The sequence below is a fragment of the Mustela erminea genome, chromosome 10 (genome assembly GCF_009829155.1).
Source record: "Mustela erminea isolate mMusErm1 chromosome 10, mMusErm1.Pri, whole genome shotgun sequence".
Lineage (NCBI taxonomy): Eukaryota > Metazoa > Chordata > Mammalia > Carnivora > Mustelidae > Mustela > Mustela erminea.
This window is the reverse complement of record NC_045623.1, coordinates 74,215,349-74,228,854: the sequence shown is the minus strand read 5'-3', so window position 1 is coordinate 74,228,854 and position 13,506 is coordinate 74,215,349. Positions and strand designations below refer to the sequence as shown.

Below are 13,506 nucleotides of genomic sequence, written 5' to 3'. Positions count from 1 at the left end.
GCACTAGAAAAAATAACTTTACTATTCTTATTATAAAGGTTGGGTCCTTGTAGGATGAAGGAGGGAATTTGTTGGGAGAAGAGGCCCCTACTTACTTGCTGGTGATGAGCAGGTTCTATAGGACCATGATGGCCAAGTCCCCACACAGGAACATCTTGGAGATGTAGCAGCTTGGAATTTTTGCCCTTGCCACTTTTCGAGATCTCAGTCACATTTCTTTCACATTCTCCAGCACCAGCTTACAGTATCGGTCTCCCAATAGCCACGTTCTAAGGTATTGGGAGTTAGGACTTAAGTATATAAATTTGGAGAGGACATGATTCAGCCCATATCAGGAAGCAGAAGGTATCATAACATAAAATTATTCACTAATAAACTGCTTAAAAATTATTCTTGACTCACATTTCACCTGGCTTAACTTTAGCACTGCTCTGTTGACTTCTTTGTCTATAATCACTGGATAACCCAGCACACATCCATGGCAAAATGAAGTTGCAAGTCTTGTAGGGGATGTATTACTTGAAAGTGATGTTGGAGAACTTCATACAATATAACTGAAGCCATTGAAAAATGAGATCTGCTCCTTGATATGAGGAAGTGGAGATGCAATGTGGGGGATTTGGTGGGTAGGAAAAGAATAAATGAAACAAGATAGGACCGGGAGGGAGACAAACCATAAGAGACTCTTAATCTCACAAAACAAACTGAGGGTTGTTGGGGGAAGGCGAGGTAGGGAGAGGGTGTGGGGTTATGGACATTGGGGAGGGTGTGTGCTATGGTGAGTGCTGTGAAGTGTGTAAACCTGGTGATTCACAAACCTGTACCCCTGGGGCTAATAATATATGTTAATTAAAAAAAATGAGATCTGATAGTTAACCAAAAAAGAAAAAGATAAGGACACTAGCCTTCAAGAGGATGTTTGGAGCCCAAGGCAGGACTTGAACTCATAACCCTGAGATCACTACTTGGGCCAAAACCAAGGGTGAATTGCTTAACTAGCTGTGCCACCCAGGTGCCTCAGGGATATCCCCCTTTATTTTTTTTTAAGATTTTATTTATTTATTTGACAGACAGAGATCACAGGTAGACAGAGAGGCAGGTAGAGAGAGGGGAAGGGAAGTAAGCTCCCTGCTGAGCAGAGAGCCTGATGCAGGGCTCAATCCCAGGACCCTGGGATCACAACCTGAGCTGAAGGCAGAGGCTTTAACCCACTGAGCCACCCAGGCACCCCAGGGATATCCCTTTTTAACTGACTTTACAGTTGAATAGTTTGTGTTGACAAGAATGCAAACAACACTTGAGCTATGATCATGAGGTCCACTTGATTATGTCAGAGCAAAAATGAGTTGATACCATTTGTGAAGATCCAGGGTTTCTCTTGCTTTGAAACTTTAGTATTCCAGAGACAATAACATGACTTGTTCTGGCCATTGAAAAGGAGGCAAAAATGGGGTGCTTGTTTGGCTCAGTAGTTAGAGCATGCAGCTCTTGATCTCAGGCTCATGAGTTCAAGCCCATGTGGGGTATAGAGCTTACTGGGGGAAAAAAGAAAAGGGAGAAAAGTGATATGTGTTGGTTCTAGGTGAAAGCTTTTAGAACAAGTAGGAGTTTTGGGGCACCTGGGTGCCTTAGTTGGTTAAACATCCGACTCGATTTTGGCTCAGGTCATGATCTCAGGCTGGGGGGATGGAGCTCCTTTATCGGGCTCCATGCTGAGCACGGAGTCTGCTTGTCCTTCTCTCTTCCCCTACTCTTACTCTCTCTCAAATAAGTAAATAGATTAAAAAAAAAAAAAAAAGAGCAAGTGTGAGCTCCAATACATTCTCTCTTTCCTTCTGAAACAGTGACAAGCAATGGGCACTGTTCCATCAGTTTGAGGTCAAGTAAGGATGACATAGAGCAGAGCCTCCAGCTGACCTGAAATAGATGATGAGTGGAAACAATCTTAATGTATGAAGCCATTTAAATTTTAGAGTTACTTGTAATTGCAGTAAAACTTACCCCATCATAATTAGCACAGTTAGCTAATATTTTATTTAGGATCTATACAATAACATTCATAAGTGAAAGGGGCTTGTGATTTCATTTTTCATATTTTCTTATTTTGGAATCAAGATTATGTTAGCTTTTTTTTGGTTTGTTTTCTTCCCCCTATATACAAATGTATGTGTTTGACCCATCATCTTTAACTGGAGGTCTTTCTTACATCTTGTTAATAAAAATCAAGACTCTATTACTAGTATAGAAAAGTTTTTTGGGGGGGCGCCTGGGTGACTCAGTGGGTTAAAGCCTCTACCTTTAGCTCAGGTCACGATCTCAGGGTTCTGGGATCGAGCCCCGCATCGGGCTCTCTGCTCGACAGGGAGCCTGCTTCCCCTTCTCTCTCTGCCTGCCTCTCTGCCTTCTTGTGATCTCTGTCTGTCAAATAAATAAATAAAATCTTAAAAAAAAAAAAGAAAAGTTTTTGGTTTTTATTATATCTGGAAATATTTCTTGAAGATGTGTTCATCCCACCTATAAAACCATCTGGGCATTTTGGGGGGAATGGTGGGAGGTCTTTGACTACGATTTTTAGTTTTCTATTATTTCTTGGTCTATTTTTTTTTTAAGATTTTATTTATTTATCAGAGAGAGACAAGGGGAGAGAGCGAGCACAGGCAGACAGAATGGCAGGCAGAGGCAGAGGGAGAAGCAGGCTCCCCGCTGAGCAAGGAGCCCGATGTGGGACTCGATCCCAGGACGCTGGGATCATGACCTGAGCTGAAGGCAGCTGCTTAACCAACTGAGCCACCCAGGCGTCCCTATTTCTTGGTCTATTTAAGATCTCTTTCTTCTTGTGCCAATTTTGGCACTTCATGTTTTTCTAGGACCACTCCATTATGTTTTAAAATTTGTTAACATATTTTTAAATTATTATTTTTAAATTGTTTCTGTAGTTTCCACAGTTATTTCTTCTGCATTTTCCTTTTTGCATTTTCTATCTATATACTTTAAAAAACTATATAGTTTATTTATTTATTTTTAAGTAATCTCTACACCCAATGTGGGGCTTGAACTCACAATCACAAGATCAAGAGTCTCATGCTTTTCCGAGTGAGCCAGGCCAGGCACCCCTCAATATACTTTTTTGTACATTAATTTTTTTTCAAAGAACCAGTCCTTAGTTTTATTATTATTCTCTCTCTCTCTTTTTTTTTTTTTAAAGATTTTATTTATTTATCTGACAGACAGAGATCACAAGTAGGCAGAGAGGCAGGCAGAGAGAGAGGGGGGAGCAGGCTCCCCGCTGAGCAGAGAGCCTGATGCGGGGCTCGATCCCAGGACCCTGAGATCATGACCCGAGCCAAAGGCAGAGGCCCAACCCACTGAGCCACCCAGGTGCCCCTATTATTCTCTCTCTTGATTTCTGCCCTATCGTCCTTATGTCTTTCCCTCCTGAGATTTATCTATTGCTTTTTTTCTAACTTCATAAATTGAATTAATAGGTCATTATTTTTGTTTACTGATAAAATTTTTTAAAAGCTAGAGTCCAGGGGCGCCTGAGTGGCTCAGTGGGTTAAAGCCTCTGCTTTCTGCTCAGGTCATGATCCCAGGGTCTTGCTTCCCTTCCTTTCTCTCTGCCTGCCTCTGCCTACTTGTGATCTCTCTCTGTCAAATAAATAAAATCTTAAAAAAAAAAAAAAGCTAGAATTCATAAAAATGCAGCTTTATATCCCATGAATTTTGACATATAACACATTCATTATCACTCAATTCTAAGTATTTAATTTGCTTCATGATTTTTTTTTAACCCAAGGGATGGATATTTGCACTGTTATTTATACTATATACAGTTGACCCTTGAATAATGTAGAAGTTAGGGGCACTGATTCCTCTTCCCTCCTACCCCCTCCACAAAACCCCACATAATAGCTTATTGACTATACCAAAACTAAATAGCCTACTGTGAACTAGAAATCTTATCGATAACAAGTTAATGAACCTGTATTTTTTATGTTACACGCATTACATGCTGTATTCTTACAATAGAGTAAACTAGAGAGAAGAAAATGTTATTAAGAAAACCATAAGGAGGGCCTGGGTGGCTCAGTGGGTTAAGCCTCTGCCTTCAGCTCAGGTCATGATCTCAGGGTCCTGGGATGGAACCCCACATTGGGCTCTCTGCTTGGCAGGGAGCCTGCTTCCCCCGTCTCTCTCTGCCTGCCTCTCTGTCTACTTGTGATCTCTCTGTGTCAAATAAATAAAATCTTAAAAAAAAAAAAAAAAAAAGAAAACCATAAGTAAAGGGTCGCCTGGGTGGCTTAGTGGGTTAAAGCCTCTGCCTTCGGCTGGGGTCCTGATCTCAGGGTCTTGGGATCGAGTCCCACCTTAAGCCCCACATCGGGCTCTCTCTGCTCGGCAGGGAGCCTGCTTCCCCCCCGCCCTGCCTGCCTCTCTGTCTACTTGTGATCTCTGTCAAATAAATAAATAAAATATTTATAAAAGGGGTGCCTGAGTGGCTCAATTGATTAAGCTACCGCCTTTAGCTCAGGTCATGATCCTGGCAACCCACGATCGAGTCCCACATCAGGCTCCCAGCTTTGCGGGGAGTCTGCTTCTCCCTCTCACCTCCTCCCCTTTCATGCTCTCTCTCATTCTCTCAAATAAATAAATAAAATCTTAAAAAAAAAAATCTTAAAAAAAAAAAAAGAAAAGAAAACCATAGGGAAGGATGCTGGGTGGCTCAGTTGTTAAGCACCTGCCTTTGCCTGTGGTTGTAGGATTGAGTCCCACCTCATACCTGCTTGGCAGGAAGAGGGCTTCTCTCATTACCCCTGCTTGTATTCCCTCTTTTGCTCTCTCTCTCTGTCAAATAAATAAATAAATAAAACCAATCTTTAAAAAAGAAAACCTTAAGAAAGAGAAAATACATTTACCGTGCTACACTCTAAAAAATCCACGTATAAGTAGACCCACGCAATTCAAACCCATGTTTTTGTTCAAGGGTCAATTGTATAAATGTCAATTTGCAATGCAATAAAGCTTAGTGGTTGGAGAAGATAGTCTGTAAAATAATAATAATGACGATTCTTTAGAATTTATTGAGACTTTCTTCGTGGCCTAAAATATGGACCATTTTTGTAAATGATCTATAATGTTTGAATATAATGTGTATTTGCTGTTTTGAGTATAAAAATTTTTAAAAAGATTTTATTTATTTATTTGACAGAGCGAGAGAGCGAGAGAGCGTGAGCACAAGTAGGGGGAGAAGCAGGCAAAGGAAGAAGGAGAAGCAGGCTCCCCACTGAGCAAGGAGCTGGATGAAGGGCTTGATCCCAGGAGCTGAAGGAAGATGTTTAACCTACGGAACCACCCGGGCACCCCAAGTATAGATTTTTTTAGTATAGATTTCTATATATATTTAGTCACCTGAGTGTATTAAGAATATTAGTCATGTTTTCAATTTTTCGACTTTTTTGTGTGCTTGTTATGATTTCTGAGTGACATTTGAACATAATTTTCTATTTATTTTTTCAAAGATTTATTTATTTGAGAGAGAAAGAGAGAGGGAAAGAGAGAGCATGAGCCCGGGAAGAGTGGGGAGGGGCATAGGGAGAGGGAGAAGCAGACTCCTGGCTGAGCAGGAAGCCTGACTTCGGGCTTGATCCCAGGACCCTGAGATCATGAATTGAGCAGAAGGCAGAAGCTTAACCAGCTGAGCCACTCAGGTGCCTCTCAACTATAATTATTGATTTATCGCTATTTATTTTGCAATTCTAGCAGTTGTTGCTTGGTATGTGATAATATACCTAAGAAGTTTATTTCTGTCTTATATAACATTTTAAGAATAAGCAACTCAGAGGTGGTATGGTGGCTCCATGATGCTAGGAACCTAGGTTTGTCCTCTATTACTGCTTTGTCATTCCTGGGGCATTGACCTGATTAACATGGTCCAAGATGGATCACCACCAAATCTTGTGAAAGACAAGCCCCTTCCCTTTAATGTGTCTCTCTGGAAGCTGCAAACATTTTTCTGTTCACTTTCCATTGACCAAAATGTCATCATGTGAACACTACCTCCATGAGACAGTGATTATTTTAGTTTTTATTCTCAGAGCCTTGCACTGAGAATAAAATAAATACATAAATTAAAATCAGGGTTCTGTTACTACTATAAAAAAAGGGAAAATGCATATGGAGAGACAACTATCACAGGGTCTCAAGATTTTGTATGTAATCATTTAATCCCTTTCTTTTCAATATCCTTCTACCCTCAACTTTCACTCAGTTTTTGTTTTATCCTCTCTGGAAAAATAGACTTCTAATCTTCTATTGCTTTGGGGGAGTAGTTTTAGAGAGTCTAACTGCTTCTTAAAACTTTCCAACATAACCCCCCTTTTTCAGCCTTATCTTCATCCTCTATTCCTAGAGGTACCTGCTGCAACCAATTCCTGAGCATTCATGGTTTCTCTATTGTCAATTTGGTTGCTTCTTGGCTTTTTCCCCATTGGGACCCTCCTTTCTTAGTTGCTAGGTCAATTACTACTTGTCCATCCCTTTTCCAGCTTTTAAAATTTTATTGCTGTTGCTTCCTCTCCCCTTCTCTTTGATCTTGTTTTACCTTAAAAACAAGGAAGGAAACACACAACAAATAAAAGAATTTCCTTTATTGTTATGTAGACAGCTTAAACAGGGAATGGAGGTAAATATAAGTATTCAGGGCGCCTGGGTGGCTCAGTGGATTAAGCTGCTGCCTTCAGCTCAGATCACAAATAGGCAGAGAGGCAGGGAGAGAGAGAGGAAAGCAGGCTCCCTGCTGAGCAGAGCCCGATGCGGGACTCGATCCCAGGACCCTGAGATCACGACCTGAGCCAAAGGCAGCGGCTTAACCCACTGAGCCACCCAGGCGCCCCGAGAATTTTTTTTTTTAATATTTTTACTTTTTTATTTGATGGGAGAAGGGGCAGAGGGAGAGCTCGGAGAATCCCAAGCTGACTCTGCACTGATTGCAGAGCCCCACAGGGATCTCTATCTGATACCCCTGAGATCATGACCTGAGCCAAAATCAAGAGTCAGAATGCTCATCCAACTGACCCACAAAGGCACCGCTTAATATCTATTTATTCTATTTTAAGATTTTATTTATTTATTTGACAAAGACCAGAGAGGGAGAGCATAAGCAGGGGGAGCAGAAGAGAAAGAGGCAGGCTCCCCACTGAGGGGGAGCCCTCCTCCAGGCTTGATCCCGGGATCCCAGGATCACAACCCCAGCCAAAGGCAGATGCCTAACCACTGAGACACTAGGTGCTCCTAATATCTATCTTATTTTATTTATTTATTTTTTTAAAAATATTTTATTTATTTATTTGACAGAGAGAAATCACAAGTAGTCGGAGAGGCAGGCAGAGAGAGAGAGAGGGAAGCAGGCTCCCTGCTGAGCAGAGAGCCCGATGCGGGACTCGATCCCAGGACCCTGAGATCATGACCCGAGCCGAAGGCAGCGGCCTAACCCACTGAGCCACCCAGGCGCCCCAATCTTATTTTATTTTTATTTTAAGATTTTATTTATTTGAGAGAGTATATGCACGAGTGGGGTGGAGGGGGGTGGAAAGGGGCAGAGGGACAGGGAGAAGCAGGCTTCTGGCTAAGCAGGATGTCCTATTTCAGGCTTAATCCCAAGACCCTGGATCATGACCCAAGCTGAAGGCAGACACTTAACAGACTGAGATACCCAGGTGCCCCCTAATATCTATCTTGAACTTGACTTTTTGTACAGGAACTTTGAGTTCCTCAAAGCCAGAGAGCATGTGTTTTGTCCTTGGAGCCTAGTGCAAAGCCTTTCATATCATAGTTGCTCTGTAAATATTAGTTTAACATATGAGTGGATCACACAAGGTACTAGACTGGATTTCTCTGGCCCTCACTCTGCTTGCAAGGACTCTGAAGAGATCTCCCCCTCCCCCAAACAACCCTCCAGTCAATCCCTCCAGTCACCATGTTCTCAGACTGTTATAGCCATTTAATGATTGCTTCACTTGAGCAAGGTACAGTGCTGATTGTTGAAACAAGCATTTCCTCTAACTCTCACAATATCCTTAATGGGTGAATACTAATATTGTCCTCATTTTACATCAATTTTTAAAAAAAGATTTTATTTATTTATTTGACAGAGAGAGATCACAAGTAGGCAGAGAGTTGGGGAAGCAGGCTTCCTGCTGAGCAGAGAGCCGGATGTGGGGCTGGATCCCAGGAGCCTAGGATCATGGTCTGAGCCGAAGGCAGAGCCACCCAGGCGCCCCAATTTTAAAAGATTACATGACTTGGCTGAGGTCACCCAGCTAATAATGGGAATCCCAGGTCTGTTTGCCACCAGAGAATTGGTATTTCCAAGTCCAGCTCTATGCCCCCCAGATTTCAAGTTGCCTGACCCTTTACATACTGGAGGAAGATTTCTTTGTAGGGAAGTCTTTCCCAGGGTATCAACACCTGGACAGAAATAAAATCCCCGTTGATCACTGTAGGGAAGGCCAGGCTGGAAGGCGATGGATGATACTCCAGGTGTGAGAAAGTGCAGCCACTGCAGCCTACCAGTCATCCTCCACTCTGCCAGTTGCAGGAAATGTGGCACTCTGCTTTCCATAGCCGACTTGTCTTCCAACTTTCTGAAAAAGTTACACCTTCCTGAATCTTGGTTTCTATTTCTACCAAATGGGGCTGATAATCCCGATCTCACAAATAGCGTTGATAATATTAAATAAAACCGCCAACAGTTTTAAAGTGTCTAAGCACGGTACTCCGGCACACAGGGGCAAACGATAAACGGTAGCTCTGAATGGAGGAGAAGAGCTGGGAGCACTAAACCAGCGGGATCTGGAGTCTGGGTAGGGCCTAAGAGGATGGCGTCAGCGGATTGGGCCAGCCGAAGGGGGAGGGCCCCGAGGGGAGGAGTCAGCGTCCCGCTGCGCTTCTGACTTTGAATCAAGCGCCGTAAGTTTCGGCGGTAGCCAATCCTAGGATAGCATTTTCTTGCGTCAACTGTTGCTGAGGCTCAGAGCCACGAGTCTCTCACCGAAATCAGTTCTAGCCGTTGCTGCTGTACCCGTGCTCGGTTCTTACGTGTCTATCCGTTAGGACTGAGAGGACGGGTAGAAAGTTTTGGTCACCTTCCTGAAAATCAGGGCGGGAAAGAGATCCTCGGCTACACGCTCCAAACATGCAGAGCAGCACCAGCTTCCCCTTATGTGCAAGCCGCTGGCCGACGCCCAGTCAGGAGTTGTAGTACCAAGATTCCAGTTCTTATGCAACTTGCTAGAGAAGCAGGAAGTTGCTTTTTTGGGGGAAAGCGGGTCAGGGAGGGAAGGTAGCCCGCAGATAGAAACGGCGAGGGCGAGAGTGTCCTTGGGCTGGACTGGGGAAGTCCTGGCCCTTTAAACTCAAGGGGGAGGATCCGGAAGTGGATGGGCGGGGCAAAGGGCTCTGGTTTATAAAGGGGCCCAGCCGCGCGGGGTCTCCAATCTGCCATTTTCTGTCCCTGAATAGGTCTCTGGCGTCCCCAATTCCCTGTTTTCCTCACAGACTCTATTCCGCCCGTTGGTCCACCACCTCAGGGGAACGATGGCCGCAGAGTCCACAGCCACTGCCGCCATCGCTGCGGAGCTGGTTTCCGCCGACAAGTAAGCGGGACCGTGGAGAGCTTGAGGCACTGGCCAGTCCACGGGGAGGGGGTGGTGGACTGGGGCTCCCCGGGAGGGACAGGCCGGTGAGAGGAAGGACTTGCTTCCCACCGAGCAGCCGTCGCAGTTCGGGGAGGCCCGGACTGTAGAAACCCACCCTTTGCAGAGAATCTCGCGCATTAGCAGTAACATTAGTTGGCTGGCGCCCCCTGCCCCGCTTTTCGCGGCCGCCATCTTGCCGGGGGCAGCGGCGGCTGCTCCATCGTCTGCCCCTCTCCTTCCTCCCCCGGCCCGGGGCTATCGGGGAGGAGGCGGGGCCACAGGGTTCCTGTCTGTCTTTTTGTCCGTGCTGTCCCCGCACTCCTGGCTCGCGCATCCAGTAGTGTCCCTAAACAACCCGGGAAAATAACTAACAGATTTGGCGCCAAAAAAAAAAAAAAAAAAAAAAAACCCACCAAAAAAATCACCCCACGGGGAAAAAAAAAAACCACCCTTGCACGAGGAGGAAGGCTGGCCTGGTGGGCTCGGGAGGGGGCGGGGCCTTCAGGGGGCGGGGCCACGCGCGCTAGGGTTAGCTTTCCTCCGCGGGCTGGGGAGCAGGGGGCGGGGTCCTGAGGAGGCGGGAAAACTCCATTGTTTGGGGCTGTGCGGTTAGCCCAGATTATCCAACTTCCGCGGTGTGGCGTGGTGAAGCTTGTTTGCTACTGTCTCCTCGCCCATCTCCTGCCCTCCTCCTCTCATCTATCCTCGTTCTTAGGCCTCTGGTGGAGAGCATAGTGACTCTTTAGGTCTAGGGAGTGCTGGCGAGAAACTTGGCTGCTTCGGTGGGATGCTTTGCGTCCCACCTACATGGTAGGTGGGACGCAAAGCATCTTCACCTAGCGCTGTGTGGAACTCCTTACTTCAGTCAGTGTTTGGTTGCTAGGTGAATGGGCGGTTGTATGCACGAAATGTATTAGGTGGACTGGGTAGAAACGATTGCTTTGAAAGCGTTACAGTGCTTGTCAGACAAGGTATTTCTTGAACAGTGAAAGGGGACACTCCGTTAATTAGAGGAAGCAAGTGCCGTTTCCATCTGGTGGGTCTAAATGCCCAATCCCTTGATTTTAAGAGCCTGGTTTTATTTTTTCCCTTATACACCTTAGAAGTTCGCTTCTTCCACTATAGAGAGGTTGCTGTGAGGTTTTATGATTAGTTTATAGACTTAACACTCTGATGGTGTTGGTACATTCCAAGTTACTAGAGACTTATTTATCTCTACCTACGCTGCCTACCACTTGGTTCGTTTTCCTTCACGTTTAGCAGTGGTCAAACTACCCTCAGGATCACGTGGGAACTTAGAGAAAATACGATTTTAGTTTCAAGCTCCGTTTTCGGCTTCCTCATTCATTGATTTGATAGGACAGGAGTAGCTTGTGCTTTGTGAGTCATGTGGTATCCCCCCCCCCCTTTTTAAAATAAGGAACTCCTTACTTGAGACTGATGCTCAGGAGACCATTTTATGGTGTGCTGGACAACTCTAGCAGTCGTTCCATTTAGAGATCCTTGCCCTCTCAGCCCTTAAGAGTATTAAGGGTTTGGTTTGGTTTTGAGATAAAATTATGCAGCCAGTATGAATTGCAGATATTCAGATGTTACCTGTGTATAGCTAAAGTTAAGGTAGTGGTGAGCTAGTCTCCAGCTTCCTGGCAGGTCATACACTGAGAAAGTACTCATGTGCCTCCAGAAAGGAAAATAAACTATTAAGTTCCAGCCATGAGTTGCAAACTAAAATCTACCAATTGTATGTATTAAGTGCTTTTTTGAATATTTTTACTTGATCCACATGAGTTTGCTGTGAAGTAGTTAACTTCCTTTTATAGGTAAGAAGAATCAAGATTAGAGTGGTGAAATAATTTCCCAATTCATAAGTGGCACAGTCTGGGTTAAACCCCAGTATTTAATTTTTATAATTTCTTTTTTTTTTTTTTTTTTTAATATTTTATTTATTTATTTGTCAGAGAGAGAGGGAGAGAGAGCGAGCACAGGCGGACAGAATGGCAGACAGAGGCAGAGGGAGAAGCAGGCTCCCTGCCAAGCAAGGAGCCCGATGCGGGACTCGATCCCAGGACGCTGGGACCATGACCTGAGCTGAAGGCAGCGGCTTAACCCACTGAGCCACCCAGGCGTCCCTAATTTTTATAATTTCATTACCCATGAAAAAGCTTACTTTGAGAGTAAATTACATGAAAACCTAATTAGCTAGTCTGAGGGAACAGTAAAGATGGCATTTCTCAGTTAAGTAAGGTAATGGGGTATTCAGAGGTAAAGTGTCTAAAATGACTTCTTGGGGCGTCCAGGTGGCTCAGTTCTCAAGCGTCTGCCTTGGCTCAGGTCATGATCCCAGGGTCCTGCTCAGCGGGAGGCCTGCTTCTCCCTCTCCCACTCTCTCTGCTTGTATTCCCTCTTTCGCTGTCTCTCTGTCAAATAAATAAATAAATAAATAAATAAAATTGGGGGAAGGAGACGACTTTTTTAGGGGCACCTGGGTGGCTCAGTCAGTTAATTAAGCGTCTGCCTTCGGCTCAGGCCATGGTCCTGGTGTCCTGGGATTGAGTCACTCATAAGGCTGCCCTTTCTGCGGAGAGCCTGTTTCTCACTTTCCCTCTGCCTGTGCTCACTTGCTTGCGTGCTCTCTCAAATAAGTAAAATCTTAAAAGAAAAAAGAAAATAAATGGCTTGTTTAGGGCACCTGGGTGGCTCAGTCAGTTAAGTATCTGCCTTGAGCACACTTGATGATCCCAGATTTTTGGGGTCAGGTCCAGCATCCAGCTCCCTGCTCAGTGGGGAGTCTGCCTCTCCCTCTCTGGCTGCCCCTCTCCCACTGCTCATGTGTGCACGGTCTCTCAAATAAAATCTTACTATTAGTATTTTCTTTTACAGTTTTCTTAAAAGACATCTTTTTAAATATATATATATATTTTTATTTATTTTTAAAAAAGATTTTATTTTATTTATTTATTTCTCAGACAGAGATCACAAGCAGGCAGAGAGGCCGGCAGAGAGAGAGGGGGGGAAGCAGGCTCCCCGCTGAGCAGAGAGCCCAATGTGGGGCTTGATCCCAGGACCCTGAGATCATGACCTGAGCCGAAGGCAGAGGCTTTAACCCACTGAGCCACCCAGGCGCCCCAAGACATCTTTTTTTAAAAGATTTTATTTGACAGACAGCGAGAGAGGGAACACAAGCAGGGCGAGTGGTAGAGGAAGAAGTAGGCTTCCCACTGAGTAGGGAGCCATATGCGGGGCTCAACCCCAGGATCCCTGGGATCATGACCTGAGCCGAGGGCAGAGGCTTTAACCCACTGAGCCACCCAGACGCCCCTAGCTCAGTAATCTTTAAGTTCTGGGTTTGTCATTTCTATTTCCACAAGTGGTTTGTTTCCTCCAGATGCCCCTAGCTCAGTAATCTTTAAGTTCTGGGTTTGTCATTTCTATTTCCACAAGTGGTTTGTTTCCTCTGTGTTGGTGTGTAAGGGGTTATGTTAGTGCTTAGTATTTTGGTGTTTAAAATAAGATTAGAGAATGTCTTGTGAGTTAGCTCCATGGATTTTTTTTTTTTTTTAAGATTTTATTTATTTATTTGACAGAGATCACAAGCAGGCAGAGAGGCAGGCAGAGAGAGAGGAGGAAGCAGGCCCCCTGCTGAGCAGAGAGCCTGGTGCTGGTCTTGATCCTAGGACCCTGAGATCATGACCTGAGCCAAAGGCAGAGGCTTAACCCACTGAGCCACCCAGGCGCCCCTGCTCCATGGATTTATGATGAATTAATGTTGTAATTATTTGTTTGAAAGATTTAGCTAGAATACCTGAGTACC

At 44.7% G+C, this 13,506-nt stretch overlaps 1 protein-coding gene across 4 annotated transcripts in view; it reads left to right on the top strand.

The window, feature by feature from the left end:
- The first annotated feature begins 9,132 nt into the window (after positions 1–9,132).
- The window catches only part of NASP (nuclear autoantigenic sperm protein), a 42,441-nt gene continuing 38,067 nt past the window's right edge, over positions 9,133–13,506 (top strand). For 2 of the 4 annotated variants that reach the window (XM_032302726.1, XM_032302727.1), the window contains exon 1: positions 9,520–9,653. In XM_032302726.1, the coding sequence (XP_032158617.1) occupies positions 9,595–9,653 (59 nt within the window). In that variant the 5' untranslated portion in view covers positions 9,520–9,594. Of the gene's footprint in view, positions 9,300–9,519; positions 9,654–13,506 lie in introns of those variants that run through there. The other 2 variants (XM_032302724.1, XM_032302725.1) reach the window with 2 other exon arrangements.